The sequence below is a fragment of the Lathamus discolor genome, chromosome 10 (genome assembly GCF_037157495.1).
Source record: "Lathamus discolor isolate bLatDis1 chromosome 10, bLatDis1.hap1, whole genome shotgun sequence".
NCBI classification, from domain to species: Eukaryota; Metazoa; Chordata; class Aves; order Psittaciformes; family Psittacidae; genus Lathamus; species Lathamus discolor.
Window position 1 is genome coordinate 2,755,536 of NC_088893.1, and position 19,751 is coordinate 2,775,286.

At 39.3% G+C, this 19,751-nt stretch overlaps 1 protein-coding gene across 12 annotated transcripts in view; it reads left to right on the top strand.

Annotated features, from left to right (window-relative positions):
* TENM2 (teneurin transmembrane protein 2) overlaps positions 1–19,751 on the top strand; it is a 685,555-nt gene that overhangs the window by 142,361 nt on the left and 523,443 nt on the right. For all 12 annotated transcript variants that reach the window (XM_065690193.1, XM_065690201.1, XM_065690202.1 and 9 more), the window contains one exon: positions 7,043–7,333. In XM_065690193.1, coding sequence (XP_065546265.1) covers positions 7,108–7,333 — 226 coding nt within the window. In that variant the 5' untranslated portion in view covers positions 7,043–7,107. The remainder of the gene's footprint in view (positions 1–7,042; positions 7,334–19,751) is intronic.

Below are 19,751 nucleotides of genomic sequence, written 5' to 3' on the forward strand. Positions count from 1 at the left end.
AGACAATTATTTCCTGATTCAAAAGTATTCTCTAGTGATAGGAAACTATTATACAGAATTGTTAAAGCGTGCTTAACTGCATGGTGTTAATTATGCAATGATAAATTAGTCTACCTTTCTTCATTAACAGCATTTTAGCAGCAGTTAATAGTATTGTTTGTTCTTTCTAGGCAGTCAAAGAGTAATAATGCTCTTTAGGCAATTATTTTTGTAAACTTAGTCTTTTGAAGTGGCCAGTTTGTATTTGATCTTTAAATCCATTCTGTGAACTTGTTCAGCTATAGTCATTTTAAGTAATTATATTAATTAAGAAGCTGGCTTGTTGTATTGTTCTGTGGTGACTTGATTCTTTTTTATCTGACTGCATAGAATGATGGAAGTATGTAGATAATTATTGTGTGCTAGATAATGATTATATTGTGAGCAGGAAACTGAGAACTGGAACCTGGGGCTCCCAGTGTGCAGCAGACTCATTGTATGACCTCAGGGGGGCTCTTCGCTTTTGGTGTTTTTTTCTGTAGAATAAAGATAATACAGATTTAGCTCTTATGGCTGTCTTAAAGCATAATGAATATTTGTAAGCAGCTGTGAGTTAGGAGTGGAAATATGTTATCCCTGGGTCAACCCTCTTTTTTTCAGTATTTCTTCCTTGAGCAGTGTTTGGAATGGGGGGAATATTAATGCCTCATTCAGAAAACGAAAAACACTCCCCAAGAGGCAAAACTTGAAAACTTCGCACAGCTGAGAAACTCCAGGATACACAGAAAAAAATGATTCTGCCACTTTCTTTTCTTCTCTTTCAAACTCTCTATCATTTTACCTCCACGTTTCTTGGAAGAAAAGAAGGTGTCATTTCAGCCTTATTTATATGTCATGTTCTGCTTAGCACTAATTTGAGTGCCCTGATAAGCCATTCTCTGAAAAGAAGAGATAAACTCTTTGCTATTTGGACATTCTGTACTCTTTCATTGCTTGTGTCTCACATTTCACAAAACATGACCATCTTTCCAAGTCAGTGTGACACAGTCTACTCCTAATGGCCAATGCAACACCTAGGGTGGGAATCAGCATGATGGTTGCCACACTCTTGTGATGACCAGCTGCTGAAATATTTAGGATGAAAGTAATATTCTAGTGAGTTTAAAATAAATTTTCAAGAATACTCATGTAAATATACTGTGTGGGCTCACTGAGGCAGTTCATTAGGTTTGTGTGACAGAGGCTTAAAAGCCGGTATTTTTCTCCCTACTCTGGAACCTATTACATGAGTTTGAAGCCTGCTATTTCTCATGTTGTTCTCAGATGGGAAAAAGCACACAGTTCATAGCAGATGTTTGGCTAATAGTGAAATTTTACTGGTGTGGTTTCCAAATCTGTGGTGATCCTCAGCTCATGAGGTTCATAAACCAGAAGCCACATTTAATAACATTTAGATATTTGTATCTGAGTTTGTCCACCTGCTTTTTCAACTGACATAAAGTACCTGCTAGAAAGAAACTCCCCGTTTACCCGCAGTGTCACTTTCATTCTGAAGCCTCTCACAGTACAGAGAAGAGGATGTGCTTACATGTATCAACCCCCGTGCCCCACACTCAGAGGAAAATAAGGGGTTAAGCATGAGCAGCCTGTGCATGATGTGAGACTACGGCTGTTAGAAAGCTGTCTGCCTAGTAGCTCCTGGGCTTTTCATCAGTTCTTAATGGCATGTTATTTTCTTAATGGGATGTTATTTTCAAAATAGATTTAAACAGTTCTGGGATTTGTAAGAAGTTCCTGCGGTACAGAAATCTCAGAAGATAGCCTGGAAATAAAAATATGTATATTTACATAGATAAAAACACATACATGAGATAAAGCTTTGGCACAGTGCTTGATTTTGTTGTGTGTACGATTTTGACTGCCCTTAGTCTGAAAATGCTTCCTATAGCTTTTATTTACTGAAAGAGAAACATGGTAAGAAAAGCAGTTTTTCTTTGCAGTACAGCACAACACAGGATGCCTATAAGCACTGTATGTCTTCTATTACTTAAACTTGAATCATTCATCAAAACTGTTCTGAAATAGCTATTTCACATGTCACACTAAATATGCCTAATTTTCAACACAATACATGGAGTAGCTACACTGAAAGGAAAATTCAGTAATCGGAGTGACACAAAAAAAAAAAAAGAGAATATGAAAAAATCAGAAGGAAGACTTACCAGTGGAAATTGAGGTTACATTATTACACCAAACAGACTGTCCAAATATGCTTTGATTTTTGGCTCAGATCAAAACCAGCATACTTGTCATCAACATTATTTTATGTAACGAAGTGTACAGACTATAGTAGTATTTCATTTAAAAAAAAAACCCCACATTTTATTTATTGCCTTTTTTAAAAGGCAGAAGTGATGCAAGAGAGATGTACTTTTTCACTAATATTAAAATCTGAAGAAAATACAGCAGTTAAAGAACCCTTTTACTTATTCCCTGAAAATTTGTACTGTGCCAAAGCTGAATTATTGAGTTTTCTCATTTCAAAAATAGTCTTTGCATAAAATAATGAACAGCATTTGAATCTCTAAATCACAAGCTTATTTCCAATTGTTGATGATGAAAAGGAGTACAGGCTTTTATGAGACCTGTTTTTTAATGAACAGATTGGTACATGGTGTACTACTTCTTTTTTAAAAAGAGAAGGGAAAAAAAGCCTATTTCTCATACTGTATGCACTATTGTAATGTCTTGATCTAGTTGTGCTAGGTTATTTAGGAGCACAAAGTAAATGTGAAGTGCTTTGTTTTCTCTTGAGCTTCCAAGTGATTACTGCATTCTGTCTATTGTGAGTGGCAGTTCTAATGGCCATGTACCCTCTAATAGTATAAGGGATCATTAGAAAATGCAAGAAACAAGCACATAACTTAAGTAAGATCAGTGTAAGTATCAACTTCAAATTTAAAGAGACTTTTAACATAGGCTTTTCTAAGCCATTAAAATTCATTTTGAATCCTCTCTGCATGCCTCCTATTGATTTGACTTTGCTAACACAAGAAGTGGTCAATTATTTTTTTTTAGCCCCCTGAAACAAACCCCTGTTTTCCACTTCTAAGCTCCTCAGCTCTCTTCTCTCTCCTCAGCACACAGTGTTTTAGCATCCTTGGACTACCCCATGGTTACCACTTACGCTCTTGTGATCACAGCAGTACTCATGTCCAGGTAAATAGTTGCTTCACGTAAACACAGAAGTTTTGTAGAGGGTGAATAGTGAGTCCAAAGTTCATTAGACATGTGTAACTTGTGGCACATGAGATAGATGTCAGCAGCAAATAGAGCATGTCCCATTTATTGCTTTTGATTTCCTATCCGTGGAAGGTCTAGATCTAGAGACTGAGACTACACACCTTTGAAACTTGACCAACAATTTTGCAAGCCATAAATACCTTACTCAGAAAGTTAGACAGGGGTCCTACCAGTGCTTCATAGAGAATTAAGACACTGATAGATGAGAAAAACTGTTGAAGTCAGTTAGTGGTAGTACTACTCTGTAGTATAAGTGGGTCAATATGAGCAGACTTAGTGAAATCCTTTGAAACAAAAGAAATTATTAAATCAGTTACTATTTAGGTCAATTACTCAAAATAAACCATTCATAGAGTGCCCTTGAGACAGGCAAGTCAAAAAGTATCAGGGATTTTAAACCCAAATTGAGTCTCACCATTATTCTCGCTTACCCAAAGCTTATCAAATTTTACCTTTCAGGAATAGATTGCATAAAGATTTCACATTCTAACAGGGAAGGTATTTAGCATAGAACTGAAACAGTATTTCATCTCTTTCAGATAAGTATGTGAAAAATGTGAAGCAAGTTTTCTTAAAGTGTGTTACAGTTTCATTTTGTCACATTTTAAGCTGTGTATGGTGATACCGTTGTCGGAATTTGAAGAGCGGTTTGTTGCCAATGCTGTGGAACTGTTTTTGCCTGACTGCTTTGGGGATTTCTGTGAACAAAACAGAGAGGAGGATGAGAGGAGAATCTGTGAGAATATTTTGTTGCATTTAGGGATATGTATTTAGTCTCAGATGCTTGGGATCTGTCCTCTATTAAACTTTACAGTTTAATAACAGAAAAATTAGGAAAAAGTTAAGAAGTACTGCAATAAATAGGAACATGTCATTGAATAAACCCCCCAAGAATGTTTTCACTTTATCTGTAATATTTTTAAGCATCTCTTAAAATTTACTAAAGTTCAAGAAATTTTTAATAGTTTTATAAGGATCAAGTCTTTCACCAAATTATTGGTGTCTGATTCTTGTAACGAGACTTTCCATAAGAAAGCTCAAAGTAAAGCTGTTGAAATAGATTTATCATATTTCTACATTTAGTTTCTTGTGCTTCTTATGGTGTCAAGCATGCAGATGTTGGTGCCTTATATTCAGCACATAAGGGTAACTGAGGAATATTCTTGGCATTATCAACATTAGACCATTGTCTTACCATTTCCTTTTATTTTTGTAGTTGTAATTGCACAAAACAAAAGAATATTTATTGAGGGAAAAATTAAAAAATATCTGTTTTCTTAAAGAAGATGCTTTAAGAAGCTGATATCATGGAAAGAATCAGAAAGTTTGTCTCAGTCGTTGTAAACTCTTCTTTTAAACTGTAGTAACCAGGAATTAAATGTTCTTTCCAAAACAACAGAAATCAGGCCAGACAGCTTAAAGTTTAGCAATCATAAAAACAAAAAGCTATTTGTCTTTGTGATCTGATAGACTTCATATGGAGTAATAGGCTTTTGCATTGACCAGTAGCACGAAGACATCCAGAGCATAACTGGCAGGTTTTGCTCAATATGGTGTTGCATTCATCTGTTTCTGTGTTTTATACTTGTGATCTATTGATACTTGAGTTTGATGAGATAGCACTAGACTGGGATCAGAGAGCCAGGTATTGTTAATCTAAATGATCATGTATCTCCTCAAACTTCAAGCAAGTGTTTGTGCCACCAGTGTTAATATACTTTACAGTTTAATAAATATTACAGGATCAAAGAATTGACCTTAATTTGGATATGGAGAAGTCAGCCACTGCACAGTCAGAGAGGTGAGAAATGGGAGTACATATTGAGTCTTCTGTTATCTTTAATCTAAAATTCTAAACTAACCCTTCCAGTTTTAAGGGCTGAATGTCTTCTGATTTTGTTTTGGCTTTTCTGAATGTGTTGTTTTGTGATTTTTGTGGTCTTGTTTTTTTTTTTCCTTTCGCTCCCTCTGAAATATACCATCATGGTTACAAATAAGAGAGAAAGGAGAAAAAAGTAAGCATGTTTACACTTTCTGTTGCTCACAGATTGCAGAGTATCTGTGGGTGGCTTAAAGCAGCTGTTTCTCCTGGTTACCTAACTTTCTTCTTTGAAATATAGAAAGAAAAAAAAAACAAAACAAAAACCAGAAAAAACCCAAACAACAAAAACCAAAAACCAACCCACAACAAGTCTAAATGTCAGATTCTAAATGAAGCCAATAAACCTTTTCTCAAGTTCACTAGTTCCTCTGGCCAAGTACATTTGTTCTCTCTTTGGGACAAAATCTATTCCAGCCATAAAGCCATGATTTAGGCAATACTTGAAACCAATGTTATGACCTCCTTTCCTATCAGCTCAAACAAATACAACAGTGAGATACAGGGCTGCCTTCTGGGCTTTTTGCCACCTTTCACTGGAGTTTGTTACCTTGGTGGCAGAGGTGTCTGAAGCAGTAGTATTGCTGAAGCGCTTTTGTAGATTGAGATTCTGGCCTGAGCCTGGGTGCAGCTGGTGTGAAGGACCTACTCCCATTCTGTGGGGAATGCTTTTGAGTATCACCTGGACTGACAACAGGAAAGAAAATGTCTTCAACTGTCCCATCTAGATTTGCCAAAACCATTTCTTCACCTCCTTAGCCAGGAATAGAAAAGCAGAGGTTTAGCTCTGATTTTTGCTTGTTAGCAAATGTGGGTATTCTTTGTGTGGGCAGATTTCCCTTCCAACAAAAAGCTTTGTCATAAGGATTTCTCAGGACTAATACAGACCTGGGCATGGGATGCCATGAGAGAAAGACACGGATCCAAATACCAACTCAAAATAATGAGTACCCCAGTGGTTAGGGTGCTCATGCTTAGTGTATTTCTTGCTTTCAACAATATCTTTCATTTTGTGGTTTATGCATGCTAACTGTGCATATATTAAAGTATATATGCCACAGTAAGGGTGTCCTAATTAAGAAGAATGTAAGAATCTCTCTTTCTGGTCCAGTGAGCAAGAAGATATTTTTTACACAATTTTCCAGAGCTCCAGCTGCTGAAATGGATAAACTGGTCTTCTTGAGGGATTGTGAAGGAGAGCATCTAGTCATGTTCTGTGGTGCCCAAGAGCAGCCAATTCCCAAAGTGTTTTCAGAGAATAATGAAAATGCAGAACTGTCAAGGCTGGAAAGGACCTCTGAGATACCTGGTCCACCTTTTGTTTGGAACAGGGCCTTGGATTACATTATCCAGGGCAATAAAATCAGCTGCTGCTTCTGAACACATTGTTCAAGGGTAACGTAAATCTTTGTGATGCATCAATGCTGGATAGGAATAATTTCCTCTATGCAACTCTCCTGCATGCTTCTTTCTTAATTGCAAGTCCTCCTGCAGGAAGAATGGAAATAATTAAAGCTGGTTTGAGTCTGTTTTACGTTGTGCTGTTGCAGGGACAGGAACAAATACGATTCTGTCGGTTGTGTGCTGTTATCAGCGCTCATTCAAAAATCAAAAGATAACAGTCATTTTGTTTTATCCTTATTTTTTAAGCTCTTCAACAAGATGATAATTTAGATACAATGCCATTCTCTTGTAGCATTTGATTTTCTTCCCCCACCCGTTCAGGGCGATTGTTTCAATTTCTAAGGATGTGTCATGTGGGTCTTCTCTTTCTTCTCGATCTGTGTCACCTTGTTCTTCAAGGATAATTCAAGGGAATTAGAATAAAACAAACTCTAGTAACAACATTGCTCACTCTTTTGTTATCCTTTCCTGCTTTAGGTGACAGTGACTGCCCCCAAATATAAGAGTGGCTTTTCTGGAAACATCCTACCTTACTCAGAATAATGGATATCAAAGACAGAAGACACCGTTCTCTGACCAGGGGCCGGTGCGGAAAGGAGTGTCGCTATACAAGTTCTTCACTGGACAGTGAAGACTGCAGAGTACCAACTCAGAAGTCTTACAGCTCAAGTGAGACACTGAAGGCGTATGATCATGACACCAGGATGCACTATGGAAATAGAGTTTCTGACCTTGTTCACAGGGAGTCGGATGAATTTCCAAGACAAGGTTTGTTTCAACTTAGAACTGGTTTCCTTACAGTAATCCTCAGTATACAATCTCTGTTGCTTGTTAAAGTAACCAGTGTTATAAGGAGGTTTAATGAAAGAACTGTAGGAGAATGGATACCATTTTACCATTTCAACTGTTTCGTGTTAAATTACGAACTTATTTCTCAGAATAAACCACTGTTATGGTAAAATCCCATATGGCCAACTTAGATACACTATTAGTCAGGTGCCTTGGAATTCTTTTCCTGTTCCTAACTGCTGTGTAATTTAAGTGTGGGAATGGGAGTGTTGTTTCCTCTGCTTTAATTTTGTCACTGCTTAGTCTTCCTTCTCACCCTTCACCTCATAAAAACTGAAAGGAGGAAACCTGTTTAATTACTTTTATAACTGCTATAATATATTATTGCAGCATTGAGATCCTAGTATATTTGAAATAACCTGCCTGTGTGAACTTGTAAGCATGGTGAAGCAATCTCTTCTTTTATAAAATGCTTCTTACTTTAAATACCTGTTATATCCAATAACAATCTAAATGCTTTATTCTCATTCAGGTATTCACTTATCTGAATCAATCAGAAGTCAAGTGTGTTGAAGCCATTAGTGGATATTGCTTCATAGGAACAGTATCCAATCATCTGGTTAACTTGACCAAATAGACTTATTAAATTGTCATTCAGCCAACAATTAGATATGGTTTTTAAAATAAATGGCGTGGTTTAGTTTTAGTTGAAGAATCAGATATGCTTTATATCAAGTAAGGTATAGGCAGTTTTAAGACACAAATGTGCAGCCCTTTGTGCCCCCTCTATGGAAGGTAAATTATCCAGTAAAACTTGAATTGCTGAAACTCTACTGCTTTATGTATGTGCTTGTTAATGCCATGTGATAGTTCCCTACTGTGTATTTCTAATACTGTGACTCAGGATATTCTAAGTTCTTACTATTCTCTGTGGAGATTGTTCAATGAAAGCTCATTTTTTTTATATATGATATCATGTCGCTCAACTTGTTAAAGCATTCTGCCAGCAGTCAGTGTCTGCTTTCACCTTTAAATCAAAATATCTATTAATTAGCATCTCTAATTAAACCCTCGTCTAATCCCTTGTTTGTCTCACATCTGTATACAGACATTTGGAGGTGTTTGCACTGTGCTTGATCTATCAAACATCCAGTTCTGTTTTCTGAGGTAGTCTCTGTTCTTGTAGGGTCTGTCTTTGCTTATAGGTATTTAACTAGAAAGAACCCATCAAACTGCAGCTACATCATATGAACTACTTGGGCCATTTTCACTGTGGTTTGTTCAGCCTTTGTGTACAGGAGTCATCTAAATATTACTTTTCCCTGTCTGGATGATTGATGCTTCAGCTCAAGTGCCTCATTTTAGTTTCCAGGTCATTATTCAGCATTTCATGAGGATGTTCTTTTTCTCTTGATTACTGATTTGACAACTGTTCATCCTCCTCCTGCTCTTAATGTGCTCTTATCTGCCCTCTTTATGAAGGGGAGTGCAAATTATTGGTAACTGAATTGAAACACTCAGATTATATTTTTTTCCCCTTTCCGTTAGTCTGTGGTGTTGTGTCTGGATGAATAAAATTTATTTTAGAAAACCAAAGTCAGTTTTTATTAAATAATATAGAATCACAAAATTGTTTAAGCTGGAAAAAATCTGGAAAAGGTCATGAAGTCCAACCCTTACCCCAGCACTGCCAAGTCCTCCACTAAACCATGTCCCTCAGTGCCATATCTACATGTCTGTTGAATATGAGCAGTAAGTCCTTCTTTTCCTGCTTTTGTTAAGTTTAGAAAGCAAATTTCTTCAGAAAATAAGTCTGTATAACAATTACTTGTATTTGAAAGCTTGGTAGATTTCTGGTTGTACAGTTTCTCTACTGACATGAAATCTGAGATAACGTGGCAAAAAGTAAGTTAAGGCTTAGTACATGTTCTCACTTTCTACTTTAATGTTGTAGGGATAAAAATGTAGTTCACATAGTAGAAAATCCTGTTCATTACATCTTACACATGCAGTTTCCAGCTGCAGACATCTAGGAGTTTATACATGTAAATTTATTCTAAATTTGAGTGGGTGTTTTGATGGGATTAAATTCTGTAGGAAATAAACATGCTTAAAATAAATAGTCTTTAGAGAATTTTTTATTCTTCTATTATAAAAAAGCCTGACATTTTTAAGCAATTGTAGATATCTTCCTCAATATTTTGTCTCTTCTGTTAGTAAAGCCTCATGCATTTGACTTACTGAAAAAAATATCTGGTTTAACCATGATACTGGAACTGCTCAAAGAAGTTGGTTTTAGCTGCTGCCTGGTCATACATTACTCAGTTATGAAAATCTGTGAAGCGTAAGACCAAGTTGTACTACTTCCATTTTTGTTTATGATGGCTTGACAGTGAAATGCTAATAATAAAAAATATATTCAGAGCTCAGAAGTTTGAAACAGATCATTTTGTTTGCTTTAGTATTCTATTGTTCTGACTTGATTGTCTTCACGAAAAAGCAGATCTCCGAAATATAAATCCCTCTGGAAGCTAGTGTGAATAAAGCATTTGATAGGAAAATTAAATGTTGTTGGAAGTTTAGCTCTGAGAATATAACTTTAAAGCTTGTCATCATTTGCATGTTTTGAAATAAGCTTATTTACTAATTGCTGACCAATGTGCCTACCAAAGTATGTTCCTCTTTGGCATAGATGCTGCTTTCTGGTGTGGGATTTGGAAGTTTTGGTATAAAGGATTGATGGATGACATGACTGTATATTACCTAAAGCTCCTTAGTCTGGCATAACTTTTACTGTGCTCTTTCTAAGATGTTTACCTGTAATTTTTCTAAGTAATAGAATTCCCCTTTTAAAGTTGATTTTAATGTATCGGTAATAATATTTGTACAAAGTGATCCAGGATAAGTTTAGTATTTTTATGTCGAGCTTTTCTTCCAGTGATCTTCAAAACAGGTGTTCAGATTCTTGGCTAAAATGACAGGTCCATGACATTAATTTGTCTTAGATTTTCCCTAATATAGCAAACTATAGATAGAAATGTATTCGTAATTCAGCACCTGCACTGGATATTCATTAGTCAATCAATCTCAAAAATGCAGTCCTTCAGTGAATCTGAGAGAATGTTCAAACATCACAAGATTTATTTAAAGTGGAGGAGTCCTTTTTTGAATGCTGTATTTTAAGATGAATAGAAACTTTTATACTTTCTGCTAGGATATGTCAAAAGCTTGACAATGGTTCTGCCACCTCTGAATATTTGAATATTTTACAATCTTCTGGTAATATGTGAATTTTCTCTATGCCATGTATTTTTCCAGCAAAGAGAACCAATTATCAAACTTTAACTTTTTTTTTTTTTTTTACTTTTTTTTTTACTTTTTAAAGAAAATACTTTCTTTCTTACTTCATCTGCTGACACAGCACAGTGAAGGTAGATTTACTTTAAGGCAAAAAAATGAGGATTTTAGAAAACCTCTTTAAAGAGGTTGCTTTGAAAGGCAACTTTTCTTCAAGTATTCTTTGTAACCAAATTGTACTTAAAAGAACACTGTAATGAGTTGTTAAGAGCTTTAAACTGGGCTTCAAAGGGGTGATTGAAAACTTTGCTTTTCCAGAGTTCCCCACTTGGCATTCATAGCTTGTGGATTTTGTTTCTGCCTGAACCAGGCTTCAGCTGATGCAAAATTTATTAGCCAATAGTTATAGTGAACGGACTGCTTTTTCATTCTCAGGTCAGATCTAGTTTAGCAGTAAATCTCTGCTGTGAAATGTTAGAACAACTACAGTATATGATTGAAGTTAGTAAAAAGAAGTCTAAAAAAGACAATCACATTAATCTGGACCTAACAGCTTTCTGACATATTTTGGCTTTTTTACCACAGTTGAATTGCTCTGTGTATGTCACTGCATCTCTTTTTGTATAGTGAGATAATTTCAGTCATGAACAGCAGCCAATTCCTTTCTGTATGTCAGCTCAAATTCCATTTTTTTATTCTTTTATATGTACAAACATGCTTTCTAATCGTTTCTAACACTATAGGTATGTTAACAGGAGTTAGAAAGTAATAGTGACAATGATTATAATAAGTGTCTTATAACATCCCTTAAGATTGTCCAGTATTTTTATTAACATCAAATAGAAAATTGAGTTATATTGGTAGAATTCTCAGAGAGAGGCACTTGCGAAGTGTAATGCACTCAGTTTTTTTTCCACATGCAGTCATGTTACCGTGCCATACCACTCATAATCTCTTGGGTATTTCATACTGCATTTCTTTTGCATATATATTCAATAGCTTTCTTGAAGGAAAAAAAAAAAAAAAAAGAAAAAAAAACCCAATAAAAAAAACCCCAAAGCAACCCAAACCAGTTTGATGAATCTACATTCTATTTTTTACAGCCTACTTTAGGGCAGCTCTGATTGCTGAGAAAAATGAATGTTGTTTTTACTTCTCGTTCTTCTTCACATCATAAATCTTTCACCAAATAATTTACTAGGACACAATTCAAAGAAGCACACTGCAGTAGGAACATTTCATGAGAGTGATTAAGCTTGTCCAGATTGAAAGTTATTGTGGTCTGGTATTCTGTGTTCGGCAGTGACTGATGTGCTGCTGTATGGTGGGGCTAGTTGCTGTCACAGGTTCTCAGACTAACTAGGCTTTGGCTTGCTGCTTCTATACCCAGTAACACCGAAATTAGATTTTGATTATCTTGTCATCAGACACAAGTCATACTGAACTTTCAGGCTCAAGTCTGCATATCCCTTCTGAGTTTTACCATTCCAACTGAGTTTTACTCATTCTAGTTTTAATATTTCTTTCCAGAACCTGTGACCTTTTGCAAATTAGATGCTCAATATGTACATTTGGATTAAAGACATTACAGAAAGCTTTTTATTGTATGCTGGTTAGAGAGGGAGCACATTCTTAGTTTTTCTTTGTCTGATTTGGTTTGGATGGCATTATGCAACACATTGTTTTTCAGTGTATCCATACTCTTCAATAATAAAAGAAGATCCGAGGTAGAGGCAGGTGGCAGAAGCTTGGGTAGGAAGCCCTTAATGTGGAGTCAGATGCAGGGTAGTTTGTGTGGTGAAAAAGTCCTCAGGGCAAATTTCCTGTTAGAACTGGTATATACATGTAACTTCCACTGCTGATGAATTCAGATTTACGTTGTTTTAATGGTTACCTAAGACATACGTGATCCCAGTGTGAAATATTTATTCAGGTGAGACAACTCTAGAAAGCACGGCATTAGTAAGAAATAAAGATTTATGTTTTAATATGTATACCTTATTTAATAAAGCAAATACATTGCATGAAAACTCCCTCCCCTACCTTCTCCCTTCCCAAATCATGAAAACTTATATGGTTCTTATTGTTAAGTGATTTAGAAACATGAAAGTACTTTTCATCTGTGCTTTCCTCTGTGCTGATATTGTAAATAATGGAGCTATGCAGCAGCATTATTAGAACAGCAAATAAATCAAAGTACAAAACTTTATAACATCCTTCTCAAAAATGCAGTTAGGAAAGGAAAATGTAAGAAAGTCTAACCCAAAATCTAACAAGCCTCCTCTCATTTATACTGTAGCGTCAGGTGGCCTTTTGAGCTGCAGGTATTAAGATCTGCTGATAAGTAGGAACTAAACTAAAACTTTATGTATATTAGATCCGAGTCACAATTAACACAAAATCAAAAGGAAATCTGCTTGGAAGTGGCTTTTCAGGAAACATAATGGAATAGACTCTGTCTTCAAGGTTACTTCCAAGTACGGATGAGGAATTGTTTTCTCTTGTTCTTTTGTGGGCTTTGTTTGTTAGGGTATTTTATTTGATTAGTTTGGTTTTGGTTTGTATTTTTTTTATTTCCTTTTGAGCAGCAAGCTCCCTCATTTGTGCATGGGAGTTTAAATCAGTTGTTCCGGTAATCTCTTACTTTCTACTTCCATTCCTCTGCCATCCTGTGTTCTTGCCATTTCACCATTTGCTATCTTCATACACTGTGAGTCAATTTGCTGGGTGTGGTTGGTTGCTCAGACCTACTGGCACTCATTATTGAGTAGTCAGCCTGTCTAACACAGGGTTGTTGAACGAAGATTCAACTCTTGCTCTCTTACCTATCTGACTAGCTGAGCAGCTTCTAGATCAGCATCTTTGGTATTGCACCTGGGGAGGAGGAATAAAGCACAGGCTGGGAGCTGACCTATTAGAGAGCAGTTCAGATGAGAAGGACCTGGGAGTATTGGTGGATGATAAGTTGACTATGAGCCGCTGTCCTGGGTTCAGCAGTAGCAGTTATTTTTCTCCTTCCTAGTAGATGGTGCAGTGCTGTGGTTTTGATTTTTGGCCTGGGAACAGTGCTGATAACGCCGATGTTTTCAGTTGCTGCTCAAATGTTTGGTCTGACCAAGGACTTTCTGAGCCTCATGCTCTGCCAGGGAGGAGGGGAGGCCGGGAGGAAGCAGAGACAGGACACCTGACCCAAGCTAGCCCAAGAGGTATTCCATACCACAGCACGTCATGCCCAGGATGTAACAGGGAGTGACCCGGAAGGGCGGGGGAACTGCAGGGTTGGACGAGGTATCGGTCGGTGCTCAGCTGGGGGGAGTGGGGCAAGTTATTGGTCGGCTGGTGTTGAGGTGTTGTATTCTTTCTTCTTGTTATTTCCTTTATCATTATTATTACTGGTGGTAGCAGCAGTGATTTGTGTTATACCTTAGTTACTGAACTGTTCTTATCTCAACCCATGGGAGTTGCATTCTTTTCAATTCTCTCCATCCCTCCAGGTGTAGGGGGAGGGCAAGAAGTGGGGGAGTGAGTGGATGGGCTGTGTGGTTTATGGCTGACTTTGTTTAAACCACAACAGTTCTTTTTGGCTCCCAACGTGGGGCACAAACGGTTGAGATAATGACAGATCTGACCAGATTAATAGTCGTCACAATGCTGATTTATTGGCTCTCAAAGTTGTTTCTCTTGCTCTCAGTTTCAGAATGTAGTACATTACTTAGAGCCGGTATTTGCTGTGATAGTGTTTATCAAGTGTGGGGCTTGGGCTAAGGTTCTTGTTTCACTGTACTGTATGGCAATGACTTGTGACACGGTTGGGCTCCAGCACACAGGCGGGATGGCCGTGGCCGTGGCCTTGTACCCGGCCGTCCCGCTGCTCTTCACCGCCCTGGCCCTTGTCCTCGCCTCCGTCTTTGTGAGGCTGCGGGGAGCCGAGGGGGAGCGGCCCCGGGAGCCGGCGGCGGCCGAAGCGGCCCGGGAGAGCGGCCCCGGGGAGCAGGCGGAGGCTGGAACGGAGCCGGAGGCCGGGAGTAAGGCGGCTGCTGAGCAGCGGGAGGAGGCGGCCGAGGAGCCGAGGCCCGCGGAGGAGCCGAGCCCCGGGATGACCGAGAGCGTCCCCCGGCAGCCGCCCGCCGAGCCCCAGGAGGATGCAGGAGCCCACGCAGCATTTCTCGGCAAGGCAGAGCAGGAAGAGCTGCACCCAGGAAAAGAGAAGCTGGTGGTGGGAGAGCCGGCAGGCACAGCAGCTGCACCAGCCCCAGGGACAAGTACAGCAGCGTCATTGGAGAGTTCTGAAGGGTTTGAATGAACTTTGGGTACCCTTGGGACCTGCCTGCTGGTTGTGATGGGGATCAGCATGTTGGCACACACACAGAGTGTGTTCTACCCACGGCCATTTTGTCTGATCTCAGAAGTTAAGCACAGTCAGGTTTGCTTCTTCTCTGGGGTTAGACCACAATATGGGAAGAGCAGGAGATTTTCCCCAAGGCTGGACAGTCATGAGTGGCAGTGTGTGTGGGACACTATGAGCCAGTATCTAGTCCACCGGACCCCTCCAGTGCTTTGGAAGCATCAGAGATGGAAGGCAGCTCTATGGAGTCCCCAGCAACAAGCTGCAGAAACTGCTGAAGGGGACAGTGAATTATTTTGAGCCTGGTGGGCCCATGGCACTTCAGGCCATCAGGGCAGAGATGCAACATAGAGATGGACTCATGGTCGAGGGGTGGACTTAGCAATGGACACTATTGCCCAGGTTATTCACAAGTGTGAACACTGCACACAGCCTCTCCTGCTCTGAGAGACTGTTACAAGAGATGGAGCCTGATATCATGGACCAGATGGACTCAGCAGCTTTATAGGGACTGGTCCATGCACTAAGATAAGAGTGCACTGAGATAAGAGTGATGGTATATTGAAAATGTGGGATCTGAGCATGACATGAATGGTATGGAATAAGGGATGGATACTGTCCTGGGTTCAGCAGTAGCAGTCATTTTTCTCCTTCCTAGTAGCTAGTACAGTGCTGTGTTTTTATTTTTGGCCTGGGAACAGGGCTGGTAACACCGATATTTTCAGTTGCTGCTCAAATGTTTGGTCTGGCCAAGGACTTTGTGAGCCTCATGCTCTGCCAGGGAGGAGGGAAAGCTGGGAGGAAGCAGAGACAGGACACCTGACCCAAGCTAGCCGAAGAGGTATTCCATACCACAGCACGTCATGCCCAGGATGTAACTGCGATTTACCCGGAAGGGCTGGGACTGCAGGGTTGGTTGAGGTATCGGTCGGTGCTCAGCTGGGGGGAGTGGGGCGAGTTATTGGTCGGCTGGTGCTGAGGTGTTGTATTCTTTCCTCTTGTTATTTCCTTTATCATTATTATTACTGGTGGTAGCAGCAGTGATTTGTGTTATACCTTAGTTACTAAACTGTTCTTATCTCAACCTGTGGGAGTTGCATTCTTTTCAATTCTCCTCTCCATCCTCCAGGTGTAGGGGGAGGGCAAGAAGTGGGGGAGTGAGTGGACGGGCTGTGTGGTTTATGGCTGACTTTGTTTAAACCATGACAGCCGGCCCTGGCGGCCAGGAGGGACAAGAGTGTCCTGGGGTGCACGGGGAGGAGTATGGCAGCAGGTTGAGGGAGGTGATTCCTCTTTCTCTACTCAGCCCTCGTGAGGCCACATCTGGAGCACTGAGTCCAGTGCTCCTCAGTACGGGAAAGGCAGGGAGCTGATGGAGAGGATCCAGTGGAGGCCACAAGGGGCCTGTAGCATCTCTCTTATGAGGCGAGATTGCAGGAGCTGGGCCTGTTCAGTCTGGAGAAGAGCAGAGTGAGAGGGGATCCCATCAATGGGATCAGTATCTCAAAGGCAGGTGCCAGGATGGTGCCATCCCCTTTTCAGTGGTGCCCAGTGCCAGGACAAGGAGCAATGGCCATGAACTAAAACACAAGAAATGTCACCTCAGCATGGGGAGGAACTTTCCATTGCAGGTGTCAGAGCCCTGGCACAGGCTGCCCAGGGGGTTGTGGAGTCTCCCTCTCGGGAGACGTCCCAAACCCACCTGGACCCGTTCCTATGTGCCCTGCTCTGGGTGCCCGGCCCTGGCAGGGGTTGCACTGGGTGATCTCCAGAGGGCCCTTCCAACCCTGATGATTCTGTGAGTCTGTGATCTTGGCCGGTGAGTCGTCCTCTGAGAGAGCAGATACTGAATGCAGGAGATGTATTGCATCCTGGCAATTCAGAGGTGGCCGTTGCAATACATCATGTTGAAGTATTTAAAATGTCATTGCTATGGGAAGAATGTAATCAACTAGCAAGCTAAATACACAGTGTAATCGGTTAAAGTATTACCAGGAATCTTGTTCTAGGTGAGCGTAATAAAGATGGAGTTGAATAAAATATTCTCTCCTGAAACTTTATATAGTGAAACTATGGTGCTGACAGAGGATGCCAGTAATAATTAATATGACCAGTGCTGAAAAGCACAGTAGTATTCTAATATTAATATGTATTTGTAGAATAAACAACCACCAGCTAGACATAATATGTGAATTCTGTGTACACACACGGTTTCTCTTGGGGAATAATTTTTTATTCCTGTCAGTTTCTCTCTAGTGATCATTATTAAAAATCAGCATTTGTTTACAGTTTACATTGCAGAATCAGCATGCAGGGATTTCCCAGGCATCTACAGGATCATACAATCAGCTAGGTTGGAAAAGACCTTGAAGATCATCAAGTCCAGCCATGCCCCAGCACTGCCAAGGCCACCACTGACCCATGGCACTGAGGCCTCGTATCCACGCTGTGTGAGCACTCGCAGGGCCGGTGCCTGCAGCCCTGCCCTGGGCAGCCTGTTCCAATGCCTGAGCACCCTCTGGGGCAGGAATTGTTCCTCAGCTCCATCTAAACCTGCCCTGGGGCAGCTTGAGGCCGGTTCCTCTTGTCCCATCCCTTGCTCCTCGGGAGCAGAGCCCAGCCCCTGCTGGCTCCATCCTCCTGTCAGGCACTTGTAGGGAGCCATCAGGTCCCCCCTGAGCCTTCTCTTCTCCAGACTATACCCCTGTTCCCTCATATGTAAGTATATATAAATGTTTGCTCCTTTTTTTCTAAAGAATTATTTAGCTTTTGAAAAGAGCTTCTGGGTTTTTTAGTGCTGCTGTACTGGACTCCTCATTAGTTGGTGATTAAGTTAAACTCAGTTCTATTTTTTTAACCATTTACAAAGTTACATGAACATTATGCAAACTAGATAGAAAAGGGCATCTTCTAAAACACAGGCATTATCCGCTCATGTAGTTAGCACATGCTGTGAATAAAAGAATTTTTTTTTAAAACCTTAGGCCTACTCTATAATAGGCTTAGTAGTTACCATTCTAATGCAAATATATTTTCAAAAGCACTTCAGAATTAATAAGAACTGCACTTCCTGTACTTTATAGTTCGAAATTTATATCCGGGAAAAAGGTCTTATGCTTTGAAACAACAAAGTGTTTGCTTGCCTTGTAATGCTAGGGCTGAAATGAATGTTGAAGGAAACCTTGCTGTACTTTTTTTAATCCTCATCCCTTTGTAATATGTAATAGAAGTCTAAAACTTTGTATACTGAAAGTAGAAATGTTTGAGCCTATAAATCCTTCTCCATTTTCTCATATACACGTGCACACACTCTTCCAAGTTTAATATTTAGGCGCATCCATGTGGATGCTCATTCTCTTATTAAATCCATCATAAAGGGAAATAATGCACTCCAAGGAGATGAAATAACATCTTTCTTTTTAAAATAAGATATTTTAAGTGAAAATATTTATTTCTTGATTAATCCTACTAACACAAATAGCTAACTTGTGCAAATTCTGCAGATATTCCATCTTCTCTGGGTTCTTGTGTATACAAAGATCTGCAGTTTAACACAGGTATTTTTTAGGGTGTATTTTCCAGCAAGAAGAGCTTGGAAAAGAGGCTGATTACTTGTGAGTGTTCTCAAACTGATGAAAAGAAGAGATTCAGATGCTTTTCTAATACACCTATTACCGTGCAAATCTCAGATTTAAAAAGCTTTTATGCTTGCTCTGGGTTTGAATTGGGCATTTTTGTCCCTGCATCCTACGCACGTACCAGAAAATTAGTCTTTAGAAGTCACATAGTCCAGAATTTACATTAGTGAGTATTGTTTCTTTCTCCTGTGAAGTTGGGACCCCACTAAAACTTGGTTTCTGGCAAGGAGTTAAGCCATTTGCTTCTCCTTCTTCTCATAATACAGGAAGAAAGAAATATTTAAAGAAAATGGAAATCCATAAGTTTTAAACCAACAAAAGCATTTATTTTGGATTATACATTGTTGACCTCTCTGATATCAGATGTTTTTAAAGTCCACATCTTCAGGAAAAGAAGGAAAGGCTTAGTCATTTGTATTTTTTTGGAGTGCATGGAAGATGGGCTGAGCACCAGAGTATATGCACAGCTCTAATGCACAAGTGCATTTTCAGTTCACATGCATTGGGAATAGGCTTTAAGTGTTTATTATGTTTATTCTGTAATTGCCTTTTGCACCTTATTTTTTCTGCCCACGTTCTTTTAAATATCTTACTATTGTTGAGGACTAAATTCTAGACTTGGTGGATAACTGGTTGGTCTGTGGTGATGATTACTATGTTTATGTTTGTTTTCTTGTCCCTGTTTGTTCTCCTAATACCTCAAACAGATTAAGGGATTTTTAGAAGCTTTTCAAATACTGTGACTGGACCCAAATGCACTCAGTTTACTTAGAAAAACATAGGAAAGTTTTAAGCAAGCAAGCAAACAAACAAACAAACGAAACCGCTACCCAAACCTCCTGTTCTTTCTTAGATAACCATGGATGTTTTGGAGTTGGGTCAAAGTGCTGATAACCAATTCACTTAAAGCCTATAAATGGCAATCAAAATTAGTAAAAAAAAAAACAAGAAACAAGTATAATTGGGTAAGTAGGCCCAGCAATTTTTGTTTACTTCTTTTTCTTTTATATTGTTTGTCTCTGAATTCAGCATGTAAGATCAGAAGACCTACCAGTTACCTTGTTTGGCTTGCTATCCAGTTGCTCATTAACTTTCATCTCTATTTCTGTACTGATCC